At 41.5% G+C, this 21,385-nt stretch overlaps 1 protein-coding gene across 2 annotated transcripts in view; it reads left to right on the forward strand.

The window, feature by feature from the left end:
- LOC108940107 (myosin-16) overlaps positions 1 to 19,258 on the forward strand; it is a 52,762-nt gene extending 33,504 nt beyond the window's left edge. For both annotated transcript variants that reach the window (XM_018762005.2, XM_018762006.2), the window contains exons 7-23: positions 2,483 to 2,539; positions 5,773 to 5,859; positions 6,213 to 6,458; positions 6,748 to 6,865; positions 7,618 to 7,745; positions 8,073 to 8,269; positions 8,617 to 8,749; positions 9,732 to 9,948; positions 10,283 to 10,419; positions 11,406 to 11,509; positions 12,013 to 12,205; positions 14,345 to 14,548; positions 15,336 to 15,461; positions 15,734 to 15,904; positions 17,735 to 17,935; positions 18,085 to 18,231; positions 18,527 to 19,258. In XM_018762005.2, the coding sequence (XP_018617521.2) occupies positions 2,483 to 2,539; positions 5,773 to 5,859; positions 6,213 to 6,458; positions 6,748 to 6,865; positions 7,618 to 7,745; positions 8,073 to 8,269; positions 8,617 to 8,749; positions 9,732 to 9,948; positions 10,283 to 10,419; positions 11,406 to 11,509; positions 12,013 to 12,205; positions 14,345 to 14,548; positions 15,336 to 15,461; positions 15,734 to 15,904; positions 17,735 to 17,935; positions 18,085 to 18,231; positions 18,527 to 18,679 (2,619 nt within the window). In that variant the 3' untranslated portion in view covers positions 18,680 to 19,258. The remainder of the gene's footprint in view (positions 1 to 2,482; positions 2,540 to 5,772; positions 5,860 to 6,212; positions 6,459 to 6,747; positions 6,866 to 7,617; positions 7,746 to 8,072; positions 8,270 to 8,616; positions 8,750 to 9,731; positions 9,949 to 10,282; positions 10,420 to 11,405; positions 11,510 to 12,012; positions 12,206 to 14,344; positions 14,549 to 15,335; positions 15,462 to 15,733; positions 15,905 to 17,734; positions 17,936 to 18,084; positions 18,232 to 18,526) is intronic.
- Positions 19,259 to 21,385: the final 2,127 nt, after the last annotated feature.

Genomic DNA, 21,385 nt, shown 5'->3' on the forward strand with positions numbered 1-21,385 from the left:
CGGTTTCATCCCCCACCCTCTCAAAATTACAATATTTTGCCCAGATTCTGAATGGGTTTGCTGAGGTTGCTGATTCTTTCCTACTTGGTCTGGGTTACAAATGAGTGGCTGTTAGCTTTGTGGTGAGTGTTTCAGAAGAAGTTCATAAAATTGGTTGCTGCTGGAAGTCTACGCGGTGTGATATTACTCTGATCTGCCGGTTCACATCTGCAGTACCGGACTAGTGTTCTAGTATGGGAGTGTTTCTGCTTTCTATGTAATGAGATGTGCTCCTGTTAAATACCTTTTCAGAAGTCACCTGGACAGAAGTAAAGCAAGATTAGACAGATTAAGAATGATAATATAATCTTCCAAAAACCACTGCCGTTACCCACACCTGGGATACATTGTTATTCACATCTTTCCATAACTCTATGATATTTTCATATATATCTAAATCAGTGTTCAAAATCTTAATACTTCACCATAAAAAATGACATATCAATCAATGAGAAACATCATATCATACCAGTTTCTGAAAATACTGAAGATTTAGTGTACAGCAGATTTAATGAGTGGAAGAGTGGCAGTGATGAAAATTAAAGGAGAAATGAAGTATGATATGCAGTGGGTTGGACCGCAGTCCTGCTGTCTGGTGGGTCTGGGGTTCGAGTCCCGCTTGGGGTACCTTGCGACGGACTGGCGTCCCGTCCTGGGTGTGTCCCCTTCCCCCTCCGGCCTTACGCCCTGTGTTGCCGGGTAGGCTCCGGTTCCCCGTGACCCCGTAAGGGACAAGCGGTTCTGAAAATGTGTGTGTGTGTGTATTCATATTTATTAATTTTACTTGACACTTTTCCCCAAAGCAACTTACAATGTTAAGTTATTTATAACTATTTATCTCTTTGCATAGCTGAGTACTTTAACTGATGGAATTTTGGGGTAAGTATGTTGCTTAAGGGTACTACAGTGAGAATTGAGGAACAAACCTGCAACCTTTGGGTTTAAAGGCAGTAGCGCTAACCACTTACACTAGCAGCCCTAGCTACAGTTCTGCTGCCATCAAAGAGTTAATATTAACCATGCATGGTTTTTCTAAACTTTTTTCAAAGGGATTCCTGTCTTCTGTTTCTCCTAGTTCTACTTGTGTGTCTTAGTCTGTGTTTATGCAGACTGTATAATTACACACAGTCAAAAATTTCCTTTGAATACACGTACAAATACCTGCCTAAGTTGATCAAACTAACCTTCTGGTTCCATGTTGCATTTTTGTTACAGTACATACACTTACCTGGTTCAAGGAATCCAAATATTTCCGGAAATTTATCAGATGATACTCATCTTGAGCATCAGTACACTAGATGTAGTGAACTTCAGTGAAAACATTAAACATTTTTAAAGAAAGCCTCTTCATTTTGTACATCTGCTCAGCTTCGCCTGTAGAGAACAGAACTTTTACCATATCACATGTTGCATGTTTGTATGGCTGAAACAGCATTGAGATATTGCTTATGGTTTGTGCATAATTGTACTTGAAATCCATTTTTCTCTACAATCTGTGTGATGTTATTTATGCTGCTATTTAGTGACATATATTGAATTTCTTCCAAAATGTCACCACAAAGGTATTTCAAAGGATTTTACGAAAAAAACAGACATTGTGATAGAATTTTATAGTTAAACATCTACAGTCTTGATAATTTACTCCTAAAATTGTTTTTTTTTTTTTCATTTCAATAATATGAGGAAACATTCACTATCTGAAACCACTTGTCCCGACAAACCGGAGCCTAACCCGGCAACACAGGGCACAAGGCTGGAGGGGGGGGGGCACACCCCAGACAGGACGCCAGTCTGCCGCAAGGCACCCCAAGCAGGACTCAAACCCCAGACCCGCCACAAGGCGGGACCCAGCCAAGTCCAATGCGCCCCTGCGGCCCTATGAGGAAACAGACCTTTTGAAATAAATAAAATGAAGTTAAAAATGAAAGAAAGACAAGCAAATGGTTTACTTTCTCTTAGAGCAGAGTTTAAAGAACTGGAGGTCAAGGGGCACTTAATGACAGGATCCACCTGCAGAACTGCAGGCCACATGGACACTGACTCTCCCCTCTCTAACCCTCTAGCGCTGCCTGTCCCTCTTTAAATGTTAGGGTACTAGTCTTTAAATCAGGCTTTACGAAAGCATTACCTTGCAGTAGTGCAGAAAGACAGTGTTCTCTTTTCAGGCCAATTTAATTAATTTTTGTTAAGCTGGTATTAGCTTAAAGACATTCAAAGGAATGTGCCACTGTCAGTTAGGCTTTATGTGATCAGTGTAGAGAGGACAAGAAAATCCCTTGTAAACGTATGGGCTTTGACCCAGTGAGTAAGCCTATGATAGCCTGAGTACGGTGTGTAATGTGCATGAGGTGTGTCACACCGTTTGAGTTATTCTCTTCTCTCTCAACCCTATCTCCCCAAAACCCAAATGTCACACCCCCCCCCCCCCCCACCCCACCCCCAGGTACGGATAGAAGAATTAGAAGAGGAACTGGAAACTGAAAGGGCCATGAGGGCAAAGGTATGTGACCTGCAACACGTGAAAATTACCTCAACTGCCTCTTTTTACCACCTGTTTTTGTCTTGGGAACTATGCCTGGGGCTACTCTGTTTTTGTAGGAGACATGCTAAGTTGTGACAGAAGGGTGATGACAGAGCACTGCATTCTGACCACATCAGCTCTCAGCTCTCCTTTGTAGTCTGGAGGCAAAAGTGAAGTGATCTTACACTGAAGGGCCATGGTTTATCTGGAATCTCGCACTGGCAATGTCTTACAGTTTTCTCTGTGTTTAGCAGTCTGTAAGTATTCCTCACAGTCTGCTTTGCAGTGTGGCCAGTTTTTCACTGTGGTTGGTGGTAACACTTCATTATGATAGCGACAGGCTACTGACAGGGAGGCAATCTAACAACATCATGATAACTTCTTCAATAACTGGAAGACAGATGAAGCTGAATGAAAGAGCTGGAAGTGAAGGGAATGCACTATATAAATGGAAGGGACAGGGTAACACTTTTAGGGGGATTGACCCATGGGGTCTTGTTCCAGTCCTCCGAAATACAGACCGCACTTATGATAGTAAATTGCAGGAATGTAAACAATGTAACATAACATCACATTCAACAAGGGACAGATTTCAAAGCCGTCTAGTAATTCACATTTCCCGCCTCTTCAGGAGATTGAAGGCGACCGTTGTATTAGTTTTGGCAAGGCTAGTAATACCTAGAGGCATTTTCTAGTTTTAGTCTAAAATTTATACCTTTTGCTATAAGTATATTTATAGCATTTATTGTTTCCAGTACCTACATTATTATTAAAAGCAGTTAGTCATATGGTGACCTTAAATGATTTTAACAAGTTGGTAAAATCAGCCACTTGTATGACATCGATTAAAACCACGTAAGAGCATCATCAAGCACAGACCTGTATGCTCTTATCTCATTACCCTCTGCTTCAACAAGGTGGCTGAAGTGAGTAAAACAAAATATATCTCTCTGGAAAGCCAACACAGGCATGTTTTGCTTGGGTCAGAGAGATAGAATCGAGAATGATATCATCGTCTTTCTGAGATCATTTTGAGCGGAATGTGTGGTCCCCACTTTTTTCCACCCTGACATAAGGAGCTATGTGAGTTTGACTTCCTTTGGTGCTCAACAAAAAGCGAGACATTACTGGAATTTTAGGGCTGTTTGGCGCTGTGCTTTCAAGGAGCCTTTTTTAGGCTTTTAAGACTCTCTAGTTTGAAGGAACAAAATTGATAAGGTGTTTGTTGGAATTGCCTGTTGACTTAGCCTTGTGCTGTATGACAGCATGTAGTGTCCAAGGCAGAGATATTGGATTTCGGGGTCCTTTGCAAAATGCTGGATACATGAAGGGGTCACAAGCAGCATCAGTCTGAAACTGTGCAGGACTGGAACAGGGATTAGGGGCAGGGAGGCAGCAGTGTGGGGATGTCGAGAAGGATTTTCTTCATCGTCCCTATTTTTAGTTCTCCAAAATCACGCAAGGAAAACAAAAACAAACAGAAACAACATGTATTATCAAGAAACATACCTTTTTCATCATCAAGAAATGAAAAAATCGTTTGTGTTCATTTAATTACCATATGTTCCTGAGTGATAAAATTGGTACATATGTTTTTGCTCTTTTTATGACAGAAAGACCTCAGAAATTTTAATTTATGCCAGGATCTACGCCTTTTTCTGATCTTTCTATATTGTCCTTTGAAGGTTCTTTTGGAAATGACAATGTCATTCCAAAGGTCTTGCATTAAAATATGTGATTATACTCCTGGTCTCAGGAGAAGCGGAACACCAGCATGTTGTTGTTTAAATAAGCTTTCTATGACTTTTTTTTAAATCAATAAAACTATACACTATTTTGTTATTTATTTTTACCATGTTAGGGAGGTTACTGGTGTCATCACATAAGGAGATGTTCTATATTTGCATTTCTTGTTCCAGTCTAATGAGAGACAAATTACAGAAAGATCATGACTCATTAAGACAAAACACTGAACTATGCTATCGGTAAAAAATCTGTGGATTCAAAAAAATTGGTGGAACAGTGCATTCAAATGTATGCAGTTCAGGGGAATCAAAACTCTCTTGAGCATTACCAGCTAAACATACAAAAATTACCCAGCTGTAAAAATGGAAAATAATTGTAAGTAGCATAACATTGTAAGTTGCTTTGGTGAAAAGCGACAGCTAAATGTAAATTTAATGTAAATATTATTTTAATTTAATGTAAAATAATCTTGTAATAACTAAAATTGCATGGAAAAAGTGGCCAACCAGTTAGCTATTTCAATACATGTGTTGAATTTATCAGTCTTTTGCTTTGTATAACATAAAGAGTTTCTCAGGATTGAAAGCAATAGGAAAAACTTATATATACACATTGGATTCCATTGTACAATTGGTAGAACTATAAAGCCAACTGGGGACATGATTTCTTGCTATTAGAATGCTTTAATTTGTTTATTATTTTCGGTTTTGTTGCCATGCCTTGAGGCGTAATTTTTCTTACTATTTATTTTTTACTTCTCTTTCACTTTCTGCCAAAACAATATCAGTAACAGTGATTCATGTTTAAGCTTCATATCTGTGTGTTTTTTTTTCTTGAAGCAATGATTTTGATGTATGTTATGGTACATAATGTGATCTATAGTATAGTACTGTAAAGTGTGTTTTTATTACAACAATATTGATATGCACATAACAGACTGGATTAGTGTGAAGTGAACATGGTTTAAATGTAAATATTGAGGTGTGCTCTCAGTTGACTTACTGACAGTGTCCCCATGACCTGACCTTTTGTGAATCCCTTTCATCTGTTGGAATTAATATGGCTCCAGTGAAAAGTCATCTGTTGCGTTTCATGTACAGTATTTGGTGTGTCACAGCACTTTTGTGGCATTTCTAAAATATCCTAAAACCTGACCGTCTGTGAAACAGATGACAGCTTTAGAAGTGGTCTCAGCTGGTCTGGGAAAAGTTGAAGGCTGCTGATTTTTTGATGTCTAATAAGCTTACTTTGTAACTGATATTACAGCACATCTGACATGCATCCCGATTTTGCTAGCTATTCCTTTTTGTTTAAAACTATCTGCATTGTTTGGGTATATTTTCATGAGAGCGTTTTCACATTTTAAAACATGGAAGTGGTCACGGAGCAACAGCAAACATGTCATGAGCAGCTAAACTGAGCAGCCTCTTTAGTACTACAGGAGCATATGAATGTGTGTGTGCCAGGTGGAGAAGCAGCGCTCTGAGCTCAGCCGTGAACTGGATGACTTGACTGACCGGCTGGAAGAGGCAGGCGGCGCCACTGCTTCCCAGGTACTCGGAGCCTGGGTCAAAAAAATAATTGTTATTCATTCATTTGGCTCTAGCTTGCACTGTTAGGTCTGTATACTAAACTACTAAGTTGTCTGACACATTTATATATCACGGACGCTTTTACTGGATCATTTCAGGGTTAGTACCTTGTTCACGTTAACTACAGTATTAGGGATTCAAACGGAGATTCATGTCTAAGTCCTTAGATTGAAACCATCATGCTTAGAGACTAGGTGAAAAGTGAAGTCATTAATTAGCATATTGTTATCTACAGTGGGTAACCATAAAGATTATTTTGCTCTGGTTCTGTTCAGTTGGACAGTTTCATTCTTTACTCTCTTTACTGTCCATAGGTGGAAGTGAACAAGAAGCGAGAGGCTGAGCTGCAGCGCTTGCGCCGGGAGCTCGAGGAGTCCTCTGTGCAGTCGGAGGCACTGGCGGCAGCACTGCGCAAGCGGCATGGCGAAGCGCTGACTGAGCTTGGTGAACAGTGCGAGAGTCTGCAGAGGACACGTGCCAAGCTGGAGAAGGAGAAGCAAAATCTGCGGCTTGAGGTGGACCACTTGGCTGCCACAGTGGACAGCCTGCAGAAGGCCAAGGTGCAAACTGACACTCTCTCAAATGCAGTTTTCATAGTCGGCCCTGTTATTCTGACAATGCTTCTCATTATTTTCCACACTAATATGTTTTTCACAAACAGCTACATGAAAGCTGGGATTGTTCTCCATTGAAAGTCCCATTTGTGATGCATTCATTCATGTTGGCTTGGCAAGCCGCGCACATGACAAGGATTATGGCTCAGATACGTTAAAGGCCAAAGCAGACCTCCACATTCCCCTTGGCTGTCCATATTCATGGCTCTCTGAGTGTTGTGTTCCCTCGTCACAGGCCTCCAGCGACAACCAGCTGCGGAAGCTTGAGGACATTCTGTCTGAAGCCAGTTCCAAGAACGAGGACCTACAGAAGGCGTTGACTGAGAGCAACATTGCCAAGAATCGGCTTACAGGTGATAAAACCACACAGGGAACGCTTTTAAATCCTCCATGTGGTGCCCATTCTTCTCAGCACATTGGTAAAAACAAATCCAGATTTGTAGAGTGTAACATAAAGCAGATTCAAATGTTGTGAACATTTATATACTCCTTACCCTTTGGCAGAACAATAATTTGGTATTCTCTAAACTGAAACAAATGTCTTGTTTCAGGGGCCAGATGATTGTGGCTAAGAGCAGAGTGGATAGTCACACACAGCTCTATGTGTCATGTAGAAACTACAGATTTACCTAAGGACTGAGAAAAAGCTTATCCTTTCACATATCCCCATATCCCCTTGCTGGAAGGGTACAGTTGCTTAGTGAGGTTGATGCTGTGGTAAGTGGTAAGAAGATGATTTAGAGTAAGAGTGAAAGAGCAGGAGATCTTATAGCACCAGTTGGAACAGAGCCTGGGTTGGCTGCCAGACACCACAGGACTACATCAACACAGTGCTGCTGATGGATGCAAAAATGAATCATTACACTGGAGCTCTTTAGCTCAGTACTTTATTCAGTATCGGAAATGGTAGCGTTTTGGCTGCACTGAACTGCATATGACTTTGAGTTGATGGTGGAGTTGATCTGCACTATTGTTAAGTGCTGTCAAGAGGTTTTGAGTACTCAACATGTGCATAAATCATGAGACCATGACCTTGCAAAAAAATCTTCATTTCTTTGGTGATATTCCATGCAGGCTGAATGCTAACCTGCTTTCCCCCTTGCAGCTGATAACAATGACCTGAGCCGACAGTTAGAGGAAGCTGAGAACCGGGTCAGTCAGATGAACCGGGCCAAAACTCTGTTCACGTCTCAAAATGAAGAACTGAAGAAGCAGCTTGAGGAGGAGATCAAAGTATGTACTTAATGTGCTACAACACGCTCCTGGCTGTACATACATTTTAGTTCAATGTATCATGGACGCTCATTCGATGCATTATTACTGCTTTCGATTCATAATTATTTCATGTGAACATGTCTAAATTTAATATTTTTCTTGAAGTCTAATGTTTTTCTTTAAGGTGGTGGCTTACAGCTTTATACATTTTCCAAACATGCCACTCCAGCTAATAGCAGATAAAAGTGCTTTCTAACCAGAACTCCCCTTTATGATTTTGACTTTTTTCGTCATGGTTTAAGTTTACTAATGATTACACTGATGACCTGTTTGGGGCTTTTCCAGGCAAAGGCAGCCATGGCAAGCACCTTAGGTACAATGAGGCAAGATTGTGAGCTCCTCAAAGAACAGCTGGAGGAAGAGCAGGAGAGCAAGATGGAGCTCCAACGTCAGGTGTCCAAGCTCAACAGTGAAGTCACCCACTGGAGGACGCGTTATGAGGCCGATGCCATACAGCACACAGACGAACTCGAGGAGGCCAAGTATGAGTCCTTAAAAGGCCTTGAGAATCTGGGGAGTTATAATCAGTAGTGCAAATCAATGCTGATATTCAGATGACATTTAAAGCTTTGATCTTACGGGCCAGAGGGCTACTTGAAAGACCTGCTTCAAGTTTTGCTCTTGTTGCAGTACCCTTGAGAAAGATATTTACCATGAATTTATACATTAAAACTTTATTGCTGAAAAAAGACAGGTAGTAGCAAGTAGTTTATTACACAACACCGCAGTTCACTTTTGAGAAATGCAACAACCAAAGGAATGAATCGTATAGTACTATAATTTTGTAACTTTATCCTCACTATTTTCCATGATTGGTTGTGTCTTTCAGGAAGAAGTTAGCGTCACGGTTGCAGGAGGCTGAAGAAGCCGTTGAGGCCACCCAGGCCAAATGCTCCAGTTTGGAGAAGACCAAACAAAGGTTGCAAGGTGAAGTGGAGGACCTCTGCATAGACTTGGAGAAGGTACAGTAAGCACAAACTTAGAGCTTGGACTACGCATTTAAAAGTAACCCATTGTGTAAATTTTTTTTTAAATTTCTTGAATTATTTTGTCTCCCTGGTGTCAATTTTTGTTATAACATAACAGTCCAAATGATTTAGTATGAGGAATTTTGTTTGTCCTTTCATTCCTACAATGCACATATGTATGTACCTGTATACAATTGTAAGAAATTGTTACATTTGTTGTTTAGCTCAGAGACTATGCTTACCTAATTTCTTGAAAAGCATCTCAGTAAATTAGTCTTTTTGGAACTAAATTTAATTCTTGTAATCAAGTCATATTATAATCGTCATAGACCAGTCTCAAGTTAAAACTGATTAATGTAAGGTCCTCAGCAAAGCTCTGAACACTTTAACTGTCATTGATTTACATCCCTCATTTGTCTGGAATGCTTCCAAATGATTTGTTTTCCCTTTGCTATAAAAATGAATGGATGCAAAATGTCCACTACTATTTATATAGTAACTCACTTTGGATTAAAAAAATCTTTGGAAGTGAGATGTATTTATTTTTTTAAATCCACCACAGCAGTATTTTATTGAATCATTCTTGCAATCCTCTATTGCATTTTCCATATGCATTTCCATGTTTTTCAACATAATTTACAATTGCCTTTAAGCAAACAAAGCCTAGATGGATTATGTAAGAATAATGCTTTCTCTTAAAAACTTACTTGCAGTATGTTTTAATGAGAGACATATTTTAAAATAATAAGTATTTTTATCTAATGGTATCTGTCTGTAGATCAATTTCACTTTTGCATAGTGAATTCAAACTAAAATATTAGAATTTAAAACCTTAACAGTCTCATCAAACTTCACGCATGTAGTAAATCAGGGTGAGGAAAAGGCCACACAGAAAACTATATTATTAGCACATAATCAATACAATTTTGCACTTCTGCTGCTTCTGCACTTATTTAGCTTTACTCTCTGTGTTCAGGCAAACAGCTCCGCAATGCTGCTGGACAAGAAACAACGCGTGATGGAGAAGCAACTCACTGACTGGCGCCAGAAGTGCGAGGACCTGGTGGCCGAGGTTGAGAGCTGCCAGAAGGAAAGCCGGCAGCACTCAACTGAGCTCTTCAAGCTGAAGACGACCTACGAGGAGACACTGGAGCAAGGGGAAGTGTTGCGGAGGGAGAACAAGGCCTTCCAGGGTAACAGGAACGAAAAGAGCAACGTACTCCATAAGAGGTCCTAACAGGAGAATCTACAGTCAGCTGTTTGTACAGTTTTATGAGAACCTCGTGTCACCTGGGTAAACACACAGGCAATTAACTTGTATTTTTAGTTTAAGGGGTTCGGAAAAGCTCCTGGTTTTGGAGCCCTGAGTCCAGCAGATTTTTCAGCTCTTTTTACACCACTAACAATTGAGTAAGTCAATTAAACGAGTTTGGTCATGACAGCAAGTTGAAACAGGTGGTTCCATTTCACAGTCATGCTTGGTTTTGAGATGCTTTTCTCATGGTGACCTTTCTGGTGTTGCCTTAGAGGAGATGGCTGATCTCAATGACCAGCTTGCTGAGGTTGGGAAGACTGTTCACGAGCTGCAGAAGGCTAAAAAGAAGATGGAAATGGAGAAGGAGGAGCTTCAGGCATCACTTGAGGAGTCTGAGGCTGCGCTGGAGGTATAGTCCTCCATTCTGCTGTCACTGCACCAATCTGTGCCCATCCAATCCCTGTTTCTGAGATGACATAAAACAGACTGAGGACATATTACATGGTGAAAGACACTCCAAATTAGCAAAACATCTTCAGAATTAATTATCGGTTGATGTTAGGAGGAGGCATTGACTTCCATCAACAGCTCAGAATACTCTTGAGTGTGATCCCACAACAAAGAGGGTAAATTGCCTCGCCTGAGGGTATAAGAGGCACAGAGGTAACCTATAGTACAGTTAATGACAGATCAAATTGTTGAACTCCAGGTGAGGTGATCCAAATAAAAATGTCAGCCAGACAATTAAGTGCTGAGTGAAAGCAGCACTGCCTGCAATCCTCAAAGATCAAAATTTATGTAGTTTATTGTATATAAAATATCAGGACTTGGATAATGGCCTTTGGTCTTGAAATTCCTCAGAATGTTATCGTATAGCACATTTCTTCCATATTTTTAATTTTTAGGTGTTATATTTACATAACAAAAGGAAATGTGGACATGTTTTTTGGGTTTTTTTTCAATGGTGGGCGTTATAAATGGTCAGTTTCTGAGCAGATAGCTGAAACAGTGTGGGGTAATTACTCTTTAGATTACTCCAGCTGCCATATGACTAGGACTCCCACCCCGTCTGTCATGATCCTGTCATTAAACTCGACAGGAGACCCTGAGGCCGATCAGTGAAAAGCAGCGTTTGAGGAAGAGAGATCTAGTGCTGCTTGTTGAAATGCCGTCCTCGTTGCCAAGAGCTAATGTTGTGTCTGCACTTCAAGCTCTGTTTTTATTGCCTTGACAGAGAGAGTGAAAACAAAAGGTAGCTGTAAAGAAAACTAAATGTTTAGAAGGAGATTAGTGTTACATTTTCCATGCCTTTCCATGAAGACTAGGAATACTGGGAAAAATGGGAATATTTGGCAAGGCTTTGAATCGAGACGTGTGCTCTTTGCTCTCTTCCAGGCCGAGGAGACCAAGGTGCTCCGTCTGCAGCTGGAACTATCACAGGCCAAGGGGGACCTAGAACGCAGGCTGCAGGAGAAGGAGGAGGAGTTTGAAGCCACCAGGTGTCTCTTCCCCTCATAAATACTGCATTTCCAGCCAGAGATGTGTATCAGCCCAGCCTCTGCCTCCACACTCATTATATTTATCTGTGGGAACCTGCCTGTCAACAAAGAAAATACCTGCTCATCATTATGGTTATCGCTTAAGCATGAGATAAAATGCCATTTTCTTATTTGGTTCAAAGGCATGTTTTGGTTTAACTCTAGCTTCTTTCGTTTCTGTCCTACCCCCCTGCTTTCGCTAACATAAGTGCTACTCCTGCTAAGTTCCTGTCTCTTATGGGGTGGATGGCTGGATGTTCTGTGACTCTAACATCTTGTTTGGGTTTGGGAATTTCTTTGAGACACAACAGTCTACTCTCATTTCATACCAAATGCTTTATTCTTTTCACAAAAGAGAGTTTACATGTTTTCCACGTGACGCATTTGAAGTTGGATACTTGCAGGCTCAGTCAGACCTTCTAGAAATAGAACACCTTTCTTGTTTCTTTTTTGGATCTTCTCAGAAAGAGCCACCAACGGGCCCTGGAGTCTTTGCAGGCGAGCCTAGATGCAGAGGTCAAAGGGCGCACTGAGGGTGCACGGGTGAAGAAGAAGCTGGAGACCGACGTTAATGAGTTGGAGCTCCAGCTGGACTTACTGACGAAGAACAATGGGGAGCTGATGAAGACCATCAAGAAGATGCAGCAGCAGATCAAAGTGAGCCCCATGGCCACAAAGCTCTGGAGAGTGCTGAGACTCATTTTGGGCCACTTGAGGAAATACTTTGGGGCCCAGTCTCAGTCTTCAAACTCTATGAAGTCTGGGGCCTCCCTAAGTGTATATTTAACCACTCATTTCCCTTGCAATATATAATTCACAAATTTACTAATTATCTCCAGTTAATAAGGAGCAAATGGAAATCTGAGAAGGGACAGGAGATCAACTTGTCCTATGAACAATGGAAAGTAAAAATTAAACTGCAGATTGGCTTGCAGAGTTTTGCAGTCTAAGGGATCTTGCAGTAAATGCCATAAATGTTCCACATAATTTGATTGAGAAGCATTATTGGTTGGCAAGAGGGAGGCAGAGAGGCAGAGAATCATTCCAGTCATTTGTTGGTCAATTTGCAAAGCAGAACACCAGTGAGAGCATGACATGATCTATCATCAAGTGATCTTCGCCTGATAGCATGCAGGGGAGGACAAAGCAAAAGAGCAGATAAGATAAAAATCTAAAGTGAAGCGTAACACATAAGCAGGGAAGACATATATTGATGTCTTGCATGTAAAATGTGGAGAAACCTACAAAGAATTTTACGTGGAAGACCACGAAAAAAGGATGTGGGTCATTGGATCAGGGCGCATCATACTGATTCCAGCGGAAAAACAACCCTGAAGAGTCAGAAATAATTGAACTAAAATGAAAAACCAGGGCATAAAAACAGAAAAAGGCAAGAAAAATGGATTGGGGACACCTCTTCGGAAAAAGCTGCTCGGCGCGAGGGCATAAAGAAATTATAAGAAATTACAAAAAATCTCAGCAATGACAGGGTAAAAACAATGCGTAGCCTAACAAATAAATGTGAGAAGGTAGAGGAGAAGACAAGTAGGAGGGAATGGAAAAGAGAGAACAGTGAAGAAACTGTGAACGTGGGGGTAAAGGTGAGATATGATAAAAATGTGGCAGATCAAGGGGCAGCAGGTAGTCTGTTTGGCAGTTAGCGCCATCACCTTGCAGTCGGAAAGCCCTGGGTTTAAATCTTGCTGTGGTACATTGAGCAAGGAACACGCCCTAGACTGGTATATTAAAAATTTCCCAGCTGTATAAATAACTGTAAGTAGCTTAGTGTAGCATACTTGTCATTGTAAGTCCTTTCAGAAAAAGCAAAACACTGCAATGTTGAAAACAACCATCAAAAGTAGAAGTAACAGTCAACTGCTTTAGTTAACGAGAAAGTTATTATTCCAGCTAACATAATAAAGCACACAGGAGACCGGTGACATTGCAAATCTTTCTAAAGGATTTTCGGTTCATGAATGAGGCCTATGAAATCCTTTAAACCGTAAGGTATTTACAGTAAATGAAGTCAGTTCGTTATTATAAAAGGAACTCAAGCTATTAGTACCAGAATTAAAGACTTTTTTTTCTGGCTCCTCAAAAGAATTTGAAAAGCTGGCAATAAAAACAAACAAGCTTCTATTACTCCTTTGTTACATATAATTAAAAACATCAGTGTAAAATCGATCGAATAAATCCAGTGTGGATATGACTGAATACACTCTTTTTTAATTACATTCTCGTTACCAGCTAAAACCCATAATAGCCCAGCCGACAAACTGTTGTTTGAGTCTGCAATTAAGGAAGAGACACCCGAGGTGAAAAACAAACGGCAGAAGACAAACACAATTGAATTACTTGGAAAACTGGTATCCAGCCGCCCCAAGCGGTGGGGCTACATAGACGATGTTAGCTGTGGCCTCCTGCTGAGTTTGCTGTGAGGCATCAGCGCCCTCTGGGGGGAACGCTAAAAAGTGCATCGCTGTCTCTGACCTGAACAATTGCAGGTATTATTATTATTATTTGACTCAGTTTCACTTATTAATACATCAGGATCTTTTGTTGAAACAATGCAGTGTACGCACTCAAATTTAAGTATGAAGTCTTCATTAGAAGTAGAATAGCACAGCTCCTCCTGTGCTGAGGGTCAGTCCCTCCTAAGGCTCGAGTTCCTTGACCGTTGAGCTGTTTGCTGATTACTCTTGAAACTGTGTAATTGTAATCTCCTCCTAACTGAGTGTGTGTTTCACAGTAAGACTACGTCACACATGTGTTCTGTTCCTCCGTTCTGCCCGGCAGGACCTCCAGGCCCAGGTGGAGGAGGACTCGCGGCGGCAGGAGGAGATGCGGGAGGAACAGGCCTTGTTGGAGCGCCGCTGTGCCGTGCTGTCCGCCGAAGTGGAGGAGACGCGGGCTGGGCTGGAGGCAGCTGAGAGATCCCGCAAGGCCCTGGAAGTTGAGCTTCAGGAGACCGCTGAGAAATTCAATGATATCAACACCCAGGTTTGCTCCTCTTCTTCACCGACCAGATCCAGCTGGTCTCCATTGTATGGAGCCCACGGTCGCACCCATCACCTCATGCTTCTCAGGATAAAAGACAGTCGTCATGTTTTTAATCAGCTCTGAGTTCTACAGGACTCAAAGGACATGTGCTTGTAGGGATACCTCATAATAATATTGTTTCTCACTTAATATATGGGTGCGTTGGTGGCTCACAGCTCCTGGGCTCAAGGTTCAGATGTGCGTTTGAATATAACTCAGTGTATATGAAGCTGTGATTGCATGGGTTTCCTCTAGGTGCTCTGGTTTCCTCACACAGTCCAAAGACATGTGTTTCAGGTGAACTGGAGACTTGGAAACCCTAATTGCCATTAGTGTGTGTGTGTGTGTGTGTGTGTGTGTGTGTGTGTGTGTGTGGATGCGGATGCGTGTGTGTTTGATTGCCCTGTGATGGACTGGTGTCATGTTCAGAGTCTACCTGCCTCTCACCTTATGCTTTTGGGTTAGGATCTGGAGGACTGTGGCACTGCAGTAGAGAAGTGGTTGTTATTACTTGTAATGGATCAACAGATGGATGGTTTGTATATGATTGCTTTTTTACAAGAAGCAGACATTTAGTTGGACATGCAGTTGTTTTCTGCTATAAGAGCTGTAACTGTGTTCCCGTGCTGTTCTCAGTGGATAGCTGATTCCTGGGTGGTCAATGTCCTGCTGGCACTAGTTGTTTCTACTTAGGATGATGTGAGGTTGCAGGGCTGACTGCAAGCTGCCCCCTCTTCTCTTCCTGCAGTTCCAGGCGGCCACCAGTGGGAAAAGGAAGCTGGAGACTGACCTGCAGCAACTCACACAGGACCATGAGGAGCTGCAGGCCGAGGTGCGGGCCTCCAACGACAAAGCCAAGAAAGCCATGAGCGAGGTATGATGACCGCTCCTTTTTTGGCGAGCAGCACATAACGAACCCTTTGGGTCATTTCGAGCATTCCATAATGAAACGGAGCTTAATATCCACTGAGTAACATTGTTACACGCAGTAGGCAGCACAGCAGTTTCAACTGTGACCAAACGACTGTCAGCTGAGATTCCAGGGGTACTGTGCTATTGGAAAAAAGGCAGCTGGCAGTCAAGGCAGAGATTATGTGTAAATATTTGCCGAGCATGTGAGCGTAAAGACATGTCTGACGCTCGCAGGCTGGCCGGCTGGCAGAGGAGTTGCGCCACGAGCAGGAGCACACGCTGCACCTGGAGAGAGTGAAGAAGGGCCTGGAGGCGCAGGTCAAGGACATGACGGTGCGAGTGGACGAGGCTGAGCAGCTGGCGCTGAAGGGCGGGAAGAAGATCATCCAGAAGCTGGAGGGGAAGGTAGACACTTACCTCACTCTGCATTAGTCGGGCACAGTGTGTTGATCACATGCTGGTTGTGCCTTAGCCACATGCAGCTTTTAGTATTTATTACTATTCTTTTTTTAGCTGACGACTTTTTCTACGGGCACTTACAGCGGTGAGTTTGTAAAATTGCTTACGAGGTCACAAACTACAAGTTTAAATAGCGTTGCCAGTGACCAGTGACCATGAAAAAAAATTCACCCTCTTAGAACAGTGAACTACATATTACGCAGTTAATCCAGTATAATATACTTTTTATAGGATTTATAGGATTTTTTTATTCAGTGATTCCTAATGCTTCTATAATAATACTGTAGTAATATGTTACCAATGTAAAACAGTACAGTAACATTAAATATAAAAAAAATTAATTTATTTATTCCAGTAAATGATTCATCCTATTATACAGTAATAGAGTATGGCACTGACTTCGGACCTTTTGAGTAACAACCTCTGAGCTGTTGTGAGCTTTTTTGAGAAATATTTTACATAATTTTTTTTTGTCCTATCACACACACACATTTTCTGAACCGCATGTCCCATACGGGGTCACGGGTAACCGGAGCCTAACCCGGCAACACAGGGCGTAAGGCTGGAGGGGGAGGGGACACACCCAGGACGGGACGCCAGTCCGCCGCAAGGCACCCCAAGCGGGATTCGAACCCCAGACCCACTGGAGAGCAGGACTGTGGTCCAACCCACCACGCCACCGCACCCCCCACTTTGTCCTATCATACAATTCAAATTTTTGTCCTATCATACAATTCAAATTCAAATTACATGCCAAAGTTTTACCTGATGTGCCAACGGACGGAAAATCAAAAAAAGTAAGCGGTGCCTTACATTTGTCAACACTCTGTTCTACCTCTTACCACATTTGTTTATTTTAGTATTTTACTTTCTTATGTACAACGTGTCATGAAAGCCCAGCCAGAAGAGAGCGAGGCCGCAGTCACTGCTCTGTTCACATCTGAAAGACAGCACTGTTGCCTCCAGCCCCGCAGAGGTGTCATATTGCTGACATTTAAATTTATCCATTTAGCAGATGCTTTTCTCCAAAGCGACGTAACAACTCAGATTGAACAACAGTCCATTTCACTAAGAGACAGAGGAACGCAGACAGGAACAGGTGTTTCTCAAAGTACAGTCACTTAAGCCCAATATCGCCATTTTTGCAGGTTCACATTACACCAGTAGCTGCATATAGAATTAGAAAAGCACAGAATTGTGGAACTGATGAGGAGCCCCTGTCCTGCTTCGACTAACGGACTGCTGGAGTAACAACTAGCTCTCAGTCCCTATTAAGTTTGTGGACGGCAAGGTTGCACTGCAGGTGGTGCTGCCGTCTCACGGCACCTGGGTGGCGCGAGAGGACGTGTGTTCAATTCCACACTCAGTCTTTGTGGAGCTTGCATGTTCTCCTCGTGTCTGTGCGGGGCTCCTCCCATGTCCAAAGACATGCTGTTCAGGTGGATTGGTGACTCTAAGTGATCCATAATGTGTGAGTGATGAGAGAGTGTGTTTCACCGATGTATGAATGAGTAACGTGTTATAAGTCGTGTATACAGCAGTGTAAGTCGCTTGTGTGAATAAGACGTGGGCTGATAGCACTACATGGTGTTCAGTGGAGAAAAGCGTCTGCTAAACGAAGTAACATAAGTAGGGGACCAACTGTAGTGTAACAGAACAAAAACAAAGTAATTGAACAATGTCCCTTTTAAACCCTTGCGCTGACTCCTACTCATTTGGCTGTGCTCTGTTCTTCTGTTCTCTTGCTGCGACGGTGGCCGTCCACCTGCCGACCAGGTGAAGGAGCTGGAGCTGGAGCTGGACGCGGAGCAGAAGCGGCATGGCGAGACGTTGAAGACGCTGCGCAAGAACGAACGTCGCCTGAAGGAGCTGCTCTTCCAGTCGGAGGAAGACCAGAAGAACCAGCAGCGGATGCAGGATCTGGTGGAGAGGCTGCAGAACAAGATGAAGGCCTACAAGAGACAAGTGGAGGAAGCAGTACGTTCAGCACAGAATTACAGCCACTCTTTAGCCCTCCTTTCATTTCAAACAGCAGTAAAAATATTGACACAGCGGTGAACGGTGAACATTTTTGGCTTGTTAGTTGTGTGATATTATGTACTTGGTCTCGTGTTGCCTGACATCAGGAGGAGCAGGCAAACATGAACTTGGCCAAATACAGGAAGACGGTGCATGAGCTGGATGATGCTGAGGAGCGAGCAGACATCGCTGAGTCAGCGCTGACCAAGATCAGGACCAAACGGCGAGGGAGCTTCAGCAAGGGATACTCCTCCGTGCGTTTGTCCTTTGATCATACTGCTTTTGCGATGATCTATATACACTATGCACTCACTACAATGGATATGTCATTCTCTTATGATCTGCAGCCAGTGTAACGTTAGGGAGTGATGGCAGTTATTAGTGGTGTACAGTACTGTGAATGACAAAGCGCAGCATCTTACATTATCGAGATCTCTAGAAAAGATCGTTGGTAAGTGTATATAATAGATAATGTTAATGCCTTGACCTGCAGCTCTTTTATCTGTATGTGTTCCTCTGGTTTCATGAGGACATTTCTTCCCCCCGCAGGGTTATAGCACACCCTATGCTGGCCTGGTCCGCTCACCAAGTTCTGCTGGATCTGAGGGCAGGGGCGAGAAAATCATCAATGATGACGACACTGTCAGTTCTCTCATCCCAGCTTACCTGGACTCATTGAAGAAACTGATGATTGATGACTGAGGAACTCATGGATACATTAAACTGTGGGGAACAACAGGCCAAAAACAAAATTTTCAAGACCAGAGCTTTATGTAGAGAATGTTATCTTTATCTGGTAATAACAATATCTTTTATGACTAAAGTTAATCTTGCCTTTATGGTGGTTTCCTCTGCTTTCGCCACAGAAACAGACATTTTAGAGCTGAAAGAAACATTTTATTCTTCCACTTTTAAAATGAACCTTTATTTTTATAATTGGAATTCAAATATTATACCTTGTTTTTGTCCATGTCCTTTATTATAAACCACACCATAGAATTCCAGTGTTGAGTGATGAACTCACAACGATTGGGTCCTTATCACGTTTTAGTCTACTTTTGAAATATTATCTAAATAATTAGCGAGAACTGATGCCCAACTCACAATGTTGATGTGACAGGCAATTGATCTGACTATATTCCTGTTAAAGTATATTGCCAAAAACCAGAATTCAAGTGTGCCAATGCATTTTTCATGGATTGTGAAAACATGTTTCAGTAATAAAAATACTTTTATACTATTTTTCATCACTGTGTGATATGAACTGATTTTCCCCTATGGAATTTTCAAATGCAGTAGGGTACCACTAAGTGGCAGTATAATCATTATAGTAAAGCCTTGTTTGTGCACATACATAAACAAAATAATGTGTCAGACAACATAACTTAGTAGAAAATATCAGTTATTACTTAGATCTGGGTTTATGATGCATATAGCTTATATCAGCTAAAGTGATTTTTACGTTGCATACAATGCTAGGATAAATGGAACCAATCGTTTTTTAAAACCAGGTTATTCAACACTTGTTTAACACATGCTTACATCTGGAAAGGATGTAGACTTTTGTAAAAATTGGCAAATCTCCCTGACAGATTTAGTGCTGATGGGGAGAACAACAAGGAGAAGCAAAAAGCTGTACCAATTTGTATAAATGCCGTTGCATATATTATTGAGGTCATAACACACAGCAAAACAACACTACTTTAAACATCCAGTTTAATCAATATTTCTTATATTAATGCAAAACATTCAACAAAGAGCAGATAGAGCTCCATTTACAATCTTTAAAAAAAATCTTTTAGTTATATACTTTCAACAGAAATGGTTTGCCATATTACACTTTGCACAACATACAGGTATCAATATGAAACAATAACAACATGTACATCATACTCGAGTAACTTGAGGAAACAACAAATCAAGCTGCGGATTTAATGATTGATAGAGCTTACATTTCACTTGAAAATGTTATCCAGTTACGACACTTCAGACAGATAATAGGAACAAAACAGTGTTACTGGTAATTACTTTAGTATAAAAATAAGCATTGTGTAAAAAAAAAAAAAAAAGGTTTAATATATTATCTGTACCTCTCTGTGAATGTATTTATAGATTGGCTGTGAATTGGCAGCAGGTGTTTATGTTTCAACTTCATTTCATTGATATAAACATCAATTTTTTATCTGCATGTGAACTTAACTTATAGTACAGTCCAGTTGTATTAGAATTTGCATCTTGGTAACCATACCATTGTCTTCAAGGAAACACACTCAGATGTCCAATGCCCATGTTTCATCATTCACCGTGACTAATCCATGAAAATCACGAATAAAAGTACAGTATTTCAGTGTTTTGTTGACCCCCTGTTCCCCCCCTCCAAACATGTCATGCAAGGACCCCTGAGACATGCATAATGAAGTGCTGAAACAAGGGAACATAACTGGTCATAACTGGGGAAACAGCAAAGGAATTAGCATGATGACCATTAGAAATGACCATACTGCTAACGGAAAGGACAGGGGATGAAGACAGTCAAACACAGGATCTGTACATTGTTCATAAAACAGATGGTATTCTGACAGTCTACTGTGAAAGGTTGGTAGAGAAACCCCAGGAAATCTTGTAGTTGCATTAGCAACATCACTGAACTGCAAGTGTCAAAAGACATTTTTCTAATAAAGTGAGCAAAAAATACTTCCAATGTGAAGACCTGAATTCTGTCTTACATAAACAAATATTTTAAACCTTCATACATTTGCTCTTTTTTCTTCAAGGACCTATTAAGCATCATCAAGCGCTGAGAAGAAAAGAAAGGCATGGCCCTGGGAACACACACGGGCTTTTCAACATTATGCTTCTGTATGGATCAATACTAGCAACATCAGAAAAGATAGCGTCTCGTGGAAAGCAATAAGAGACGCACTTCTAATGAATGAACAGTGAGGTGTATGTGGAGACAAGGGTCATCATGGTGTCCCCACCTTGGACACTGTACTCATATCTGAGTCTCAGCAGATTTCTCTGGCCAACGCTCAATGGGACAAATGTCTGTTTTCACGCTGCTTCCGATTTTACAGAACTACTCATTGTACTCTAGGAGCAGATGTCATCTTGGCCTGTTTGTCGCACTTCTGTTGCATTCTAAGTGATCCAAAAACAGACGGCAACCAATTTTTCCTCTTTCAGTTCCTATACAGCAGCTGTGGTTCATCCATGGCAGTATGGGAATGGTGTTACTTCAATTACTGAGTTCTGTTTCTGAACACCTGCACTTTAAAAAATTAAAAATAACAGGATGGGTAGTCTATCTTTCAGTTTTGCAACACTAACTCATATACGTCCACAGTCACAATTTCTCATCATAGCCAATTTCTTCTGAAAGTACGACTCGCACAACTGATGACAAAT

This window comes from Scleropages formosus, chromosome 20 (genome assembly GCF_900964775.1).
Source record: "Scleropages formosus chromosome 20, fSclFor1.1, whole genome shotgun sequence".
Lineage (NCBI taxonomy): Eukaryota > Metazoa > Chordata > Actinopteri > Osteoglossiformes > Osteoglossidae > Scleropages > Scleropages formosus.